Source organism: Balaenoptera ricei, chromosome 6 (genome assembly GCF_028023285.1).
Source record: "Balaenoptera ricei isolate mBalRic1 chromosome 6, mBalRic1.hap2, whole genome shotgun sequence".
Classification (NCBI taxonomy): domain Eukaryota; kingdom Metazoa; phylum Chordata; class Mammalia; order Artiodactyla; family Balaenopteridae; genus Balaenoptera; species Balaenoptera ricei.
In genome coordinates, this window is record NC_082644.1 from 101,939,580 (window position 1) to 101,953,132 (window position 13,553).

Sequence of the window (13,553 nt, forward strand, 5' to 3'; positions counted from 1 at the left end):
AGAAGAATGAATGTTACCAGTACAGTTTCTGCTTTTAAAACATCTCTTATTGAGACTATCTTTTGTCCTAGAATGTGTATTCAACCTAAATTGACTATGAGCAAGGTGTGGTTTTATCTTTATGGCTCCCTCTTGAAAGTAAAGCTTTCTTACCCACCAGCCTTCCTTCTCCTGCCATGCCTAAATAAGGAGCACTCTCTAATTGTCAGTATAATCATTAAGTCTTTCATATCTTTTGAACAAATACTGACATTGAAACCCTACAGATTGTTAAGTCAGAAATATTTCCAGACTTATTCAGATAAATTCAAGTGAAAAATCAAGGGGCATTAATTTGCTGTGCAAAATGGACATGTGAGTCATCTTTCCCTACAGCACCAAGTACATGCAGAGATCAGGGAAATTAATGTCGGAATGATTCAGAGTTTGATAAGTTTAGTTCAGGAACTCTTCAAAGAGGATGGCTGAATTTTATTGAAGGGGAGGGAAGGAAATGATTTGCTAGAAAAGAGACGAAAGGGCTTTCCAGAGAGGAATAGTGAAAGTTACAAGGCCAATAATAAAAATAATGATAATTATATATATATATATATATATATATATATATACACACACACACACACACACATATATATATGTTGTGTGTATGTGTGTTCATTACTATTTACAAACCCTTTCACATCCACTACTTTATTTAAGCATTACAGTAATTCTTTGAGAAGGTATGATTATTATCTCCCGTCCTGTTGCTTAAAACACTGAGGTTTAAAGGGACTAAGTGGAGCCCAGTGTGGAACCTAGATCTTCCAGCGTGAAATTCACTGTTTTTTCCACTGTACCATGCTAAGAAGGCAGCCCTCTAGAGGGCTATCCAAAATACAGCCCCTAGTGAGGATCAGGAGAAGGAAGGAGGGGTCTGGCTACTTGGGTGTCCGCAAATGTGTAACCTCAGTGTTTGTCTCATTTGAGATCCCTGCAGTGAAGTTGAACGAGCTGCTTGAGAACTTTTATGTCACCGTTAAGAAGAGCGACGGCTCAGACTTCCTGGCCACGTCGCTCCATGCCATCCGCCGAGGCCTGGACCGCATCCTGAAGAACGCGGGCGTGGGCTTCTCCATCACCAGCAGCACCTTCAGCTCCTCCACCAAGAAGCTCAAGGAGAAGCTGTGGGTGCTGAGTAAGGCAGGGATGTCAGGTGCCCGTTCTCGCAACATCGTCTACTTCTCCCTCTCTGATGAGGAAGAGATGTGGCAGGCAGGGTGTCTGGGGGATGACAGCCCCATCACCCTTCTGTCCACCGTGGTCAAGTACAACAGCCAATACCTGAATATGCGGACGCTGCAGGAGCATGCTGATCTGATGTATGGTGACATTGAGCTGCTCAAAGACCCACAGAACCAGCCCTATTTTGCCCGGACAGACAGTGTCAAGCGGGAGAGTCGGAGTGGTTCCACTCGAGTGTGCCACGGGAAGATCTACCACGAGCATTCCAGGGGACACAAACAGTGCCCTTACTGCCTCCTCTACAAGTACATGTACATCCACCGACCACCCACCCAAATGGAGGCCAAGTCCCCTTTCTACCTTACCGCCAGGAAGGAGGCCGCAGACATGGGCAGCGTGTGGTACGAGGAACAGAGGATGGGACTGAGGTCTCTTCGGGGAATTGTCCCGAACTTAGCCAAGAAGGTCAAGCTGGAAAACTGTGAGAACTTCACCTTCGTCTCATTTACTCAGGTCTCCAGGAGGCTTGGCTCCCACAGCTGCTGCCAGTGAGTCTCCCCTGGGTCCCGGCCACCACCCGACACACCCTGGCAGGCGGGCGCTCCCCCACAGCCAAGGCCAGGGCTCTGAGGCGGCAGGGATGACCGTGACTTCATGGTCAGGCTGGTCCCTGTCAGTGGGACTTTGAGTGATTTCTTTCTTTCTTTCAAAGATTTCTTTGACTTTGGGTTTGTTTTTTTAACTGAAAGTAGATGAATACTTAGGATGTTTTATCCAGATGTGTGTCACCTTTGTTAAATTATAGAGTCTAATGCACTGTATAAGTTACTACATACACAAGAGTGAGGAAGTTCATTTTATCTAGTGCCTTTTTAGCACAGATTTTCTCAAAAAAAATAAAAGGGAGGGGGGGAAGAAAACTGTTTAAGTAGTCACTAAAAAAAAATCCCAGTAGCCTAGTAGCTTTAGAATGTTATAAACACTTTGTGGAATTACACTCACAGTGAGGAACTAGGAAGAGAGAGGCAGACATGTTAACTATTTCCAGGAGAAAAATTGCACCTGGCACTCCTTACATTTTGTTGTTGGATAACTTGGTCCTGCAGAGCAAGCAGCCTTGCTTGATGGAAGGTCGTGGAGCTACGCTCAGTCATGCTGATAGGAAGGTGGGGACTGCTCTCAGCCCTGGGAGGAACTTGACCTCTGCATCAATGGAGACAGTTTTATGAGAAAAGATTAATGCACCAAACGGTGCTTGTGAGAACAAGGTTTCCAATGAACTAGACGGTTTGTACCATGAGGGAATTTCCAGTAGTGAGAGAAAGTGTCTTGGAAAAGCGGTCTGTGATCAAAACGTGAAAAACCTCCTGAAGCAGAAGTGCCTACATTTTCTTTCTCAGCGTCATGTGAAAGCTATTTTCGTTTGAACATTTTTTAGAGGTTTTTTTTTTCATCTGTTCTTTGTGTCATACAGTTGTTCTGTCAGCATATAGCACTGGACTGTAAAACAACTGAAAGTAGTTTTCAGGCGTAACCAGGAAAATCCAACAAAACAAGCTGCAAAGAAAACAAATCCCAAAATGTGTTTATTAAAGAGTTTTGAAATATTTTTGTCAAAGTATGACTCTTTCAGCCACAAGAGATCTCATCATTTTAGGTTGGCACCAATGCTTGGGACACGAGGATGTAGGCAACCTACCAGGTAAGCAAACCCAGCAACAAGGACATAGTTGAAAAATCAGACCATGATGATAGGTTATCAATGCAGTTTGAAATCATTTCACTCAGGTGAGACTGAACCTGACCACTTGTTATTCAAACATTAACAGAATGTTATAATAACTGCTCTGAATAAGTGAAAAAGGAGCCCAAAGAGGACTAATTAATAATAATAATAATTTCTAGGGAATCTTTATTTTGTATTTGAGGAAAGACTGCTACAACGTCATACCATTTTGTTCGTGTGTATGTTTTCCAATCCACAATTGAAAGTCTAGTATACATTCATTTTGTAGGAGTCCTAAAATCAGCCCTATTTCTTTTTCAAAACATTATTTTAGTATTTATTTTAATTAATTGTTTTAAAAAATCATTCACTGGTCATTGAAATATGTAATACTTCCTTTACCGGAAAAGACTCAACCAATGCTGCCTTAAGGTTTAATGTTGTTCCCTTTTTAGTTCCTGCACATTTATTTCGTTTACTAGTTGATCTTTCTTGAATATAGATTAACTTTGGTATGTCTCCATCTGTATATAAATAACAGGTAATATTTAATAAGCAGTGTTATGACTTGATATTGCACACTGTTCTGTTGTACTTTCCTATAGGGATTTTAAGGTTTTGATTAAAAGAGACACAAAACACGAGGTACAGTTTCCTTTAGTGGGTGAACACCCAAAGGAAATTTTGTTTGAGGAAAGCACATGGTTGTTTTTCTTGTCAGTACTGCACTTAAACAGAAATATAACCTATGTGAACTACTGGGCAGGGCCTGCAGCTTAAGTAATAAAACCTCCATTTTTATTTTAAATAGATTCAAGAAGAAATTGCCATTAGATATCACTGGGATCTTTTCAGATTTTAACATTTCCAAAAGTAGCAATAACTGATCCAGAGGCTGTAATCTTTCTGTTGATAGTGGCTTTTTATCAGCTGAATAACAATCTCTGCCTCAGGTTTGTCGCTTATCACCTATTTGATGGACTTTCAACCCTCAGAGTTCTGACGTGAATGATTATAATCAAAGTCAGGAGGTAGAATCTCCAGTGATACCTGATGGAAGGAAAGAATCGTATCTCAGCATCCTAAATGCCATTCATTACATGCCTCCTGTGCCACCCACTGTATAGGTACTTTGTCTATTATATATTTGTGTGTAGATGTGTATGTGTGTGTGCACACACACACTTTAAGTTTATATGTGATAACACCTAGTAAACCTGCTAATATGGTGAAGCACCTATCCATCTATATGGCAGTGTCCATGCTCAGAGGATCTGAAGGGGGGCAGAGTAGCTAGCTCTTGTTGGGCTTCAGAGCTAAGGCAGTTGTTCTGTCTTTTCGGCCAGCTGTAAACCATACCCTCTGGGGACTCCAGGGTTTTCTACTCTTGGCCTAAGCCAGGAGAAAGGAGATTCCCAAGAGAAGAAAGGGGGAGGTTAAGAGTGTTTTCTCCACTTACCTTTAGTGTTTTTTGTATTCAGAAGTGGGAATGAATACCAGGAATTTGCACATTCACCAAGGCTCAAGTTGCCGTGGCTCTGCGTCAGGAATGGTGGTGCTGTAGGTGTTACGGGACCCAGGGAGTCCTTTGGGTGAGCTCTTGCCCCCGGCACCTTCTGCACCTGCTCTAAAGGAAGCCCCGTTCGCTTGGTACCTCCTCCCCAGAATTTAGCCAGACTCCCCTTGGAAGTTTATTCCAGCAGAGATGATGGAGGCATCAGCTTGAAGGGTATGATTCAATGAAATGTAAAGCCTTTAGCACAGCACCAGGCACATAGTATTATTTATGCAATAAATCTTAGTTATTTTAGTTACAACCTTTGGTAAGAGTAATAACATTGTTCACCTAATCTGCACTGTACCACTTATTCCTTCCATTATGGAGATTCTCTCTCCTTTAAACAGTTAAACTTGAAGAGGAAAGCAAACCTGATAATGTGGTCACATTTATACCCATAAATTCTACCTCCAGCACCTCCAAGCCCTGATACCTCAGATGTAAGCAAAAACAATTAAAGCATAGAGAAGCCCTGAGAGGCATTATGAGAAAGTTTTCCCATGGTTTAGTGTGTTTGCAAAGGGGAGTATTATGGGAAAACCTAACCAAAGTTGTGAAGGAAATGGTCTCCTCGGTCATGTGGCATTTCCCAGCTTTCCTTGGATTATATGCTGTATTAATCTGCCCTGACTGATAAATGTTTATAGAAATGTGAAACTCTGTTACTTTGATTTTTATTTTAATTCAACCTCATTAAAAGCATCACGCTATACCCACCCTATCAGCATGTTCATAGACAGTTGTGGAGACGATGTAGACAAAATAATCCTCCTGTAGAAGCAGAAGCCTCTGGCTATAGAAGGAAGATTACCAGGCTGGCAGCGCCTTCTCTCCTCACTTGGTAATGCTGGTCTCACTTTCCTCAGCTGTGAAAGGAGATCATCGGAAAAGATCATCTCCAAAGTGAATAATATTACATTTCTGCAATTCCTCAAGGCCATGTAGTTAGGAAGTGGCAAAACTAGGAGGCAAAATTCCTAATTCCTCAAGATCATATACTGAATCTCCTAAATGAGTGCTTCTCGCTATATTGGAACGCTTGCTTTAGGAATAAGTTTTCTTGAAATTTTAAGTTTGACAGCTCCTTAAATTATTTTGCTATCTCTATAGGCAGCAGAATGTTATTTTTCTCAGGTTAGGCTAACACTAACCACATTGTGACCACTTAAATAAATATTTATGTTTAAATATTACTCTTATCAAACAAGCATCACTTTGTTGCTTTTATTGAAATCTGGATTGCTAACAGTGGGTTCTTGAGCTAGTAACCAGTTAACTTTAGGCAGCAAGAAATGCAAACGATGAAGACCTCAAAGAAGAGTTACCTCATTTTCTCTACAGGCGCTCCAATTTAGTCTAAGTTAAGACCCATACATATTGAGAAACTGTTAACAAACAGCCCTGAACTGAAGAATGCATTAAAAGTTTCAAATTCATGTATATCTTTAAATGCTTTTACTTTTGGGGTGAATTTTTAATGCTCTGTTTTAAGAGAAAAACATTCAGTTGTTTAGGCAAAGTTCTTAGGTAAAAATGTTTGTTGTGTTTTTCCATATAAATTATCACCTAAGCAAAAACAGGAGTGGAGGGAGAGATTGGTGATGACCTAAGGCTGAACTCCCTTTCTGAGAGAAGAGGAGGCTGTAGGGAATGAAAAACTAGCTTATCTCTGGAAATTCCTGTGTGTTCTGTATCCATGTATCCTGACATCATAGGGTTTCCCAAAACTCCTTTTAGGGAGGCTGCCCATCCTTCTGGCAAAGTTTGCCTATTTTGATGATGATTTTGAGTACTTCTAGTTCTTTATAGCCCAAGAAATCCAGAGAGGTTCCCTATGTTTTAATTGTTGATCAGAATCAGATTTTTATGCTCAATTAAAGTGCTTTATTGTTTATCTAATGCAGTTCATATGGAAGTTAATAATTTCAGGAAATACTTATTAAGACCAAAAAAAAAATCACTGGATTATATGTAGATGCATATTGCTTCCATTACTATTAAAAGCAATTAGATAGGTCCCTCTCCCCCACTGAGAATGGGCTCCTAAATATTATGGTCAGTATAACTGATTTAATTAATTTACATTTAACGTAGTTATTGTTACTGATTTGTTCAAATAAGTTTCTGGAAGATTCAGATTTGACTAACACTGTGGTAAGTGCTTTCTCACAGCTTCCTCGTATTCTCATTTAATTCTCACAACAGCTCTGCAAGGTAGGTCTAATTATTCCCATTTTACTTATTGAGAAACCAAGGCTCAGAGAAGTTAAGTAAATTTCCCAAAGTCTCACAGAGCTAATAAGTTGGAGAACTTAAGTTTGAACCCAGGTCTTCTGACTCCAAATACAGTGCTCAACGCATTAAACTAAACTGCCTTCTTCAGGCCCAAAGAGGTCCATTTATCACAGAGCTTTTAAAAAATTAAACAGCTTCTATTTGTTTGGGAAATATTTCATTTCTCAAACCATACTGTGTCATACCTTATATGTACTCTCTTACTAATTCAATATATTGGTATAATTCAGTAGTTCCTGGAAAGCCTGGTGGTTTTCTATGAATGAGTATAACATTTTCTGCCTACTGAGAACCTTCTGTGTTTAGCCAATAAATAACTCATATTATCTATTGTCTACCTTAAAGGGCAGATGGTCATGCCAGTTTATTCTAATAAAAGTCAAGTCGTTTACAAACTGCACCTGTTTTGAATGGGTGTCATTGCTTAAAATGTAAAGGACTTCCTAGCCTGCATCACAATTACATGCTCAGGGTTTTTGCTTTCACTTTTTAATTTTGATGTCAGAGGATTTTTATAATCTTTAGGCTAAAGCGACCTCATAGCAAAATATACTTATTTAGTCATTTGTTTTCTATTCTTTCCTTTATCAGGGCATGGGGATTTTTTTGTTTTGAGACTTAAAAAATAAGAGGTTATAGGTAACTCTGAGACAGCATAATCAAAATCCCCCATTTTACCAATAAGAAAACCGAAGCCCAGAGATATTAAAGGGCCCATCCAAGGTCAGCAAGACAATAAGTAGTAGATTCAGGACTAGAAAATTAATCCAGAATCTTTCCTCCATACCATAGCTGGAAGATTTGGATTTTAAAAAATTAATTAATGGAGCTGTCTGGCAGAAGGCCCTGCCATTGAGTTCCTGCCTTCCAAGAAAAACACTCATATAGACCCAGAAGAAGGCCACCTCTCAATTCTAGAATCTAGAAGGAATCGATACAATTTACAAGGCATTTGGAAGTGGAGTGAGACGAAACCTTTCAGGTTGTAGCTCACTGTTTTCTTTCACTTTGCTTCATGAAACAGGTTCTGTGAAATAGAAAATCTGAAAGATATTTAATACTTGTTCTCATTAACCATGTCAGTCTCCTTACTCAGAGCTCTGGTGCCAGAAAAATAACAGGCTTATCCTTTCTCTTAACCAGATGCCACACTATAAAGTGAAAAGCTTCTCTATCCCACCCTCTCTCCCATCTCCCCATCCACCTCCTCTTCATTCAGTCCAGCTCCAAGTTCTAGGGCTAAAATGTGAGCAGCAAGCAGAGAGGATCTATTGGAGGCATAGTGCATTCTGAGAAAAACGCCCTTTAGGTGAGGACAAAAACAATAAATAAGTAGCAGAAAATGCAAATATTGTGATTTTTCATGTATGGTGTTGGATCAGAGATCCAGAAAACCAGACAATAGAAAGGAAAAGGATGCCACTTCAATAGAAAAGTGTTAAACTAGAAACTGGACTTGGAAATATGCACATCTTCTTACCCTCAACCTGTGCATCCAAAAAAGGGATTTGACAAACACTCAAGTGGACAGATAGCATAATGAAAGGCAAATACTGGCTTTGAGGAGAAAGGACCACGTTTAAGGATGAGTATAGAGAAAACAAATGCGGCATTAAAAAAAAAAAAGACTGAACGAAGGAAAATGAACAGCTTCCAGAACAGTTGAAAGTAGTCTACTGCAAGACACAAGAAAATTTTAGGATTCTCTTTGTCATAATTGAAGGAACAGAAGAATTGCTTCTATGCAGCAATAGTATGTTATCTTAAAATGGGAATGGATTAAGAGAAAAAGGCAATGGAATAAAATGAAGATAAACTAGAAAGAAGGATTTCAAGGAAGCTAAAAACACAATAGCAGATTAAAATCCACATTGGAAGTAGAAAAGAACAATACAGATGCTTATAAAAAACTCAGTGTGGGACTTCCCTGGCGGTCCAGTGGTTGAGACTCCGCGCTTCCACTTCATGGGGTGCGGGTTCGATCCCTGGTCAGGGAAGTAATCCCGCATGGTGCGGGATGCGGCCAAAAAAAAATCAGTGTGAAGGACAAACGAGATTTGCTTCCTATCGTTCTTTCAAAAGAAACAGGAGATGAAAATAGGGGAAAGATAATGGATTTGGAAGACAGAACATTAGCTAACATTACTGACATTTGCTTTCCTGATGGAAGGAGTATATTGAGAAAAATATCAATAGACTATAAAAATGAAATCTTTCCTGAACAAAACAAAAATCTGTGTATTTAGATTGAAAGGTCTCACTGCATTCCAGGCCAAAAAAAAAAAAACAAGTGAAAGAGACTTGTACCTAATCACCTCCTGGCAAAATTTTAAACTACCAAGGATAAAGAATGAAAAATCCTGTAGGCATTCAGTCAAACAGTAATAAGTTGCCTATCAGAAAACAAAAGAACATTCTGGCTCCAGACTTCTACTCTATAGCACCAAGTGTCAGGAAACGATAGGGAATTCTGAGGGGAAAAGTTGTGACTTTGGTCACAACTTTGATTTGATACACATTTTATGTGTAAAGATATGGAAAATATTTTTAGTTATGACAAGCATTGAAATAAACCATCTATGTACTATTCTTATAAAGATAAATTATACTGCAACCTGCAAAGCTTGGTTAAATTTTTTTGTTGTTGAATATCATAATTTCAAGGGACTGTGGGATATCAGATCATTACGCACTGGTAGAAAGATGTACGCTTTTAAATAGGTAATATGGCCAGAAGCCACAATATCCCAAAATGCCCAAAGTCCTCACTTAAAATGGGCTGAACTAATACAAGAAAATGTACCTAAAAACAATTGCCACCTGACAGCATTGTGTTTCTTTATTTTTATTACTGAAGTGATGCATGATCATTATAGTAAAAATAGAAAATTCAGATACTTTTTTCTACAAATAAAATTTAAATTGCTGTTTTCCCCACTACCATTTAAAACACTATCCTGAAAGAGTCCCTTGCTTCCAAGTGAGAAAAGGCAAGGGGTCCCCACGTTCATCCTGGTGTCTGATAGCCTAGACCAGAGCTTGTGGAGCCCATCCCTATGTGCTTCGCCACTCTTCCCAAACTCGGAACTAACAACAGGTGCAAAATTAGAAAATTACAGAAGATAAAATCTGTGTTTTAACAAGAGGTCAGGAGAAATGAAACTTGTTTTAGAATACAAATGCCAGAAAAGTTCAGTTTCAACAGCAGGAAGCTGGCTGGGGGCAGTGAGGTGCTTTCCTTAGCTATACTTGAAGTTTTATGGAACTGTGTTTAAATTCAGATAGTAAGGGAATAAAAGCAGTAAAAACAAACAAACAAAAACAAAAAAACCCCACTAAATTACTTCCTTCCAGGATCTACAGTTATCAGTGTTAGAACTAAAGCTGGGTTGCTTTCTTTTGGTTTTCATTTGCTTGCACTGGACAGACTTGAAAACACACGGGAACACTGAGTGTCATTGGCCTTGCTCAGTTCCTTCCTGGTCATATAAAGGTTTTGTCTGTGCCCCAAGTGGTCATGACAATTTAAACTGGAAATTAAAATTTCAACAACACCAGCATGTTTGCTTTAAATTTAGAAATGGAAAAGTGAATGGGGTTGCTTTGCGTTTGCTTCGTTTTTCCTTCTGAAGCATAGCAGACCTCTTGCAGATAGAAGGAGCCTCTTCTGGATAAGCTCCAATTATAACCTTTCCCAGGGTCTCCTCTTGCTTGGCTGTGACTAACAAAAGTCCGTTCACTTTAACTACTTAGACAAGAAACACGTTGCTTTTATTGAAATTTTTAGTATTTTCTATGTAGCCGTATGTTTCAAAAGATAGCAATAAAACTGTGTCCTGATGTTTTCACTGTTCTGGATTTTTTTTTTTAATGTAGAGGAGGCATCCATAATTTCTTAACACTGGAAACATCATTCTGAAGGACAGAGGAAATGGCCAGTAACTTGAATTATTTTATTGTACCATTTTCAACTTTTTCTTCCTCCAGTGATGCCTGCACATGTACACACATGTATGTGCACGTGGGAACACCCGAGTGGGAAAGCACGTATGCCATCAATTTTCTGTCATAGAGCGTCAGGGTTTCTTGTTCATTTAGTCCAGCCCTCTAGTTGATAGTCCAGTAGAGTCTTAATTTGCAAGGTTCTGGGGTTTTTTTGTTTTGTTTTTTTTTTAAGTTGTTGGTGTGTTGTTTGGTTTGGTTTATGTACATGCAGCTTGCCTGTTTAACCCAGATTTTTGAAAATAAAGAAAATGTTAATGTATATTTTATGTCTGTTTTATTAAAATAACTGAGTAACTTTAACTTAATCAGCAGTATGTATGGTTTCTGAATTTTTTTATTTTGGCATCACATTCCTGGAAGTATGTTGTCCTTTGTATTTTGCAAAACGAAGGGACATTCTGAGCAGTTCTGTGCCTGTATTCTCTGCCTCTGAGCTAATGCTTCTGGTGAAATCAGTTCTGACTGACTCTCCTCTGGTTCTCTGATGTAGATTTCTTCACTTGGCAGGCTGAGGGCCCATTTGGAACGCTCTCATGATGATTGTATATTGACCATTGTATACATGCCTCTAATGTTTTTCTGCTCTTTAAATTAGTATTTATGGCTTTTGGAGAGTGCATTTAATCCTAAAACCTTTTAAAGCTGAAATTTACTGTTCTATATATACAACAGCTAAAATCATTCCTAGGAAACAAGTTTCTGAAAAATACTTAAGAATGAGTGTAATGGTGGTAATGGTGAAAAGATGAGAGGTTTCATTCACAAGTATTGACCCTAAAGCAAATTTAATCTCTTCTCATTGTTTTGCTTAGAGCAATGATTTTTAAAATCTTAGACTCCTGAACCAGTTAAAAAATTTGATGAGAGCTGTAGGTCATTTTCTCAAGAAGATGCGTATTTGCATGCAACATTACATATGTAAACCCAAGTTTAAAAACTCCTGCACTAGATTTTTTTAAAATGAGTTGTCTTTTTGAGATCTATGCTAAAATATTTAAGAATATGCTTCAAAATAATCCAGAGGGGTAGAGAAGGTGGAGGTGTAGATGTATATAAATTGTTAAAGCAGATCAATGGGTACATGAGAATTCATTATACTCTTCTCTGTTTTTTTGTAGATGTTTGAAATTTTCTATAAGGCAGACTTTAAAATAAACACACAAAAAGCTCTTGTACTAGAGACTCCACAACCCTCCTTACCAATCTTATAGAATCACAGAATCTTCAAGCTGAAAGGAAGGACCTGAGGAGAGGTGAGAGTAACGATGCTGACAAATACAAGTAAGACCCTCTAGATAATACCCAAGGAACATTTTCAGGCAAGAATGGTGAGTTGTAACAGTAATGGCAAGAACCAGTGAAATTTGAATTGTTAACATGGCCTTGTTTGCATCTACTAGATAGCAACACATTTTGTCTCTCCCTTTAATACAGAGAGTAGATCTGTGGAAATATTGTTGATCCCATCAGCCTTAGTTGTAACATACAGATTGAGATGTGATCCATCATGCTCAGAGTACCCAAGATGGGCACACTGAGCCAGGGCCCCAGAAGGCCTGGGGTAGCACATGGCCTTCTAGGCCTGAGGACAAATACTCCTCATGGCGTTGCTCTGGAAACTATGTGCTACTAATGAGAGAACCTGCAGGCAAGGACCAGCAAGGAGGTATTACGTAGGGTAGACAGAGCTAGAGGCGTCAATGGCCTGGTGCCTGCCCACTCTCCCTTAGGTGTCAAGGCATTCTTTCCCAGTGCCTGAGGGCATCTCTCAGGAACAATACCTTTTGGCTTGTTTCAGTCTGTTCCATCTCCTTTTTCTTGCCCTCTCCCAGATTAGGACCTGGAGCCCCAGAAGGTGTGCAGCCCATCTTCCTTCCCCAGGACATTTCCTTTTCTGTTTCTTCTTTCGGTTTCCCTGTTTGATTTCTTCCTCTGCTTAGGATCATTTTCACTACCATTTTTGCTGGTAAGACACCAGGGACAGACATGAAAGACATTAAGCAAGATATATTTCAGCAATAAACAAGCTTCTTGTATTACTCATGGGATCCCAAAGAAATAAGGATGAGAAATCAAAATTCCTGCCGGAGTATTTACAATGTACTCAGCTGTTGAAATGTTCAAAATGCAGTCATGGAAGTAATTTAGCACATTTCTAATACACTTAAGTATGGTGATAATGTGTAACAGTTTGGTCAAATTTAAAGAACCCAGTGAATCTTTAAAGACATTATTAAAGAATCTAACGCCCACCAATAACAAATAACATTTTTGACAGTTAACAGTTAATACTATATTTGTGGTTTGTTGTCTGTCCCTAGGATAATGGCCCAGAATTGAAAGGATGCAATTGGACCTCCCCATAGGCAGGGAACAGCATTATCTAGATGTTTCCTTTTGTCCCGTAGTCTCAGGACACGTGCAGACTATGTACAGTTCACTATCATGCGTTTCTCCTCAGTGTAACAATGCAGCCAGGGCGCTGTTTCCCAAGTGTCAGTCATTCGTGTCCCTCCTTAACAATTTTGTGATAGCTGAGTCCACTTGTTCTATTATTTATTTGCTATTTTCTTGAAATTGATCCTTTTCTTTTACTTGAATTTATTTTAAAGCCAGAAATAAATCCTTGTTTTTAAAGCAGGGTTCCTGGAGTCAAACCCCTCAGGGTCAAATTCCAGCTCTGCCTCTTACTAGTTCTGTGACCTTGGGCAAGTTATTTGACCTCTCTGTGCCTCAATGTCTTCA

At 39.1% G+C, this 13,553-nt stretch overlaps 1 protein-coding gene across 4 annotated transcripts in view; it reads left to right on the forward strand.

Annotated features, from left to right (window-relative positions):
- KIAA1958 (KIAA1958 ortholog) overlaps positions 1-12,023 on the forward strand; it is a 173,913-nt gene extending 161,890 nt beyond the window's left edge. For 2 of the 4 annotated variants that reach the window (XM_059925334.1, XM_059925332.1), the window contains one exon: positions 970-11,061. In XM_059925334.1, coding sequence (XP_059781317.1) covers positions 970-1,776 — 807 coding nt within the window. In that variant the 3' untranslated portion in view covers positions 1,777-11,061. Of the gene's footprint in view, positions 1-969; positions 11,062-11,926 lie in introns of those variants that run through there. The other 2 variants (XR_009503745.1, XM_059925333.1) reach the window with 2 other exon arrangements.
- The last annotated feature ends 1,530 nt before the right edge of the window (positions 12,024-13,553 follow it).